At 37.4% G+C, this 1759-nt stretch overlaps 1 protein-coding gene across 1 annotated transcript in view; it reads left to right on the top strand.

Annotated features, from left to right (window-relative positions):
* The window catches only part of LOC107683760 (astrotactin-2-like), a 496105-nt gene that overhangs the window by 341406 nt on the left and 152940 nt on the right, over positions 1–1759 (top strand). Inside the window, 1 exon segment of the mRNA XM_016479817.1 lies at positions 873–1023. Coding sequence (XP_016335303.1) covers positions 873–1023 — 151 coding nt within the window.

Raw genomic sequence — 1759 nt, 5'->3', positions numbered from 1 at the left:
GGTCATCCGACGTGACGTCTCCGTTCCCTCCTTCAGGGAACGAGGGTTACCATACATAACCGAGACATTCTATTTGTTGAATATAGAATTTAAATACAATTTGAAATAGTTTGTTGTTATTGGTAACAGTACTATTCTGATTGATTTAAGTAATTGGTCAAATGTAAGCATTTGATGTAAAAGACAACACAGATACAATTAATAAGGTAATTATGAAAATTGCCCTTACAAAGGTAAAAAATGTAAATAAAAAATACCCCTGGAAATCAAATAGTGCCCCTTGATTGAAAAGTTAATTTCTGAAATTAATTTAGACTAATTTGTCTGTATTCATGTTGTTTATTGCATGAATCCTCTGTGAGCAGATGATCAGTGTGTGTGTGTGTGTGTGTGTGTGTGTGTGTGTGTGTGTGATGATTTTCATCATCACAATAGATCACCGCAGATGTTTGCCAGATATCATGGCAACAGCAAAGCACACAATATTTCTGTGACCTTGTGATTTCAGCTCCATCCTCACTGGAAAAATAATGACGGATAGTGACAAATTATGTCTGTCTCTGCCACAAAACAAGCACCTGTTTCAAATGTGTCCTGCTCTCAGAGTAAACGCTGTTGTGCAGAGGACAGAGGAGGTGCTGCTCATTTTGTCCTCATGTTGAAGTCAGTTATTTTAGCACTGCATATTCTACATTATCTAATTAGTATTTATAGGTTCAAACTGCAGATGTATACATGCTTTTTTTTTTTTTTATGTCTGAGAACATTTAGTATGAGAATTTAGTATGAGAATCTGCTTTAAAAGGATTTGTATAATGATTTTGTATGTTATTTATATTTAATTGTATTCATCTCCTGTGTTTGTCTTTTAGGGAAGAGGCCATCATGTCCACATATTTTGAGACGGTGGACGATCTGCTTGCGTCGTTTGGTCCAGTGAGGGATTGCTCTAAAGATAATGGCGGATGCCGGAAAAACTTCAAGTGTGTTTCAGACAGAAGGATGGACTCGACCGGCTGCATGGTGAGTTACCACAGATCATCTAACATCGCACTCATAACCGCTGACTGTGGTCAAACTATCTGGACCACAGCACATGTGAGGGAGCGATCCTGGCACGCTGCACTGAGACTCTCAAGCACTCATTCCAGGAGAACAGCATTCTGGCAAATACGTCTCATTACAGGCAGATAAGTTTGTCTCATGTTACGTGTGCAGATTAAAAGGAAGGAAATGAGTACAAGGAAATGCGGTTAATGTTTTTTTGGGGTGAGATCTGCTCATAAAACAGGGAAATTGATGAGCTCACAGCACTCTGAGCTGATGGATGAATCAATCATACACAGCACAATGGGCCTTGATCACTCACACATTTATTAAGAATGAAAGTCTGACAGTGATCTTGCAGTCGTATCAGCTGCAGTGCGTTAAAAGAATAGTTCACCCCAAAATGAAAATGCTCTTATCTTTCATTAACGCTTGAGTCGATACAAAGCCATTTCTTCTGGGGAACACAAAAGGGCAACTTTTGAAGAATGTCCTAATTGCTCTTTTCTTTTGTAATGAAACAAGAATGTGTCAGATTTTATGTCAGATTTGACATAAAAATGATTGGTTCTCACATGTCCCATGACATCATAGATGTCAAAAAGAAAAAGTAGTGTGAAAAAAATAAAAGAAAAAGTGGTGAAAAAGTATGCTTACTTGTATTGAATGTGTACACTTGTAGTGTACTTTAAATCTCAAATGTATATATATA

This window comes from Sinocyclocheilus anshuiensis, unplaced genomic scaffold (genome assembly GCF_001515605.1).
Source record: "Sinocyclocheilus anshuiensis isolate Anshui unplaced genomic scaffold, SAMN03320099.WGS_v1.1 scaffold1549, whole genome shotgun sequence".
Taxonomy (NCBI): Eukaryota; Metazoa; Chordata; class Actinopteri; order Cypriniformes; family Cyprinidae; genus Sinocyclocheilus; species Sinocyclocheilus anshuiensis.
This window is presented reverse-complemented; position numbering and strand designations above follow the sequence as displayed.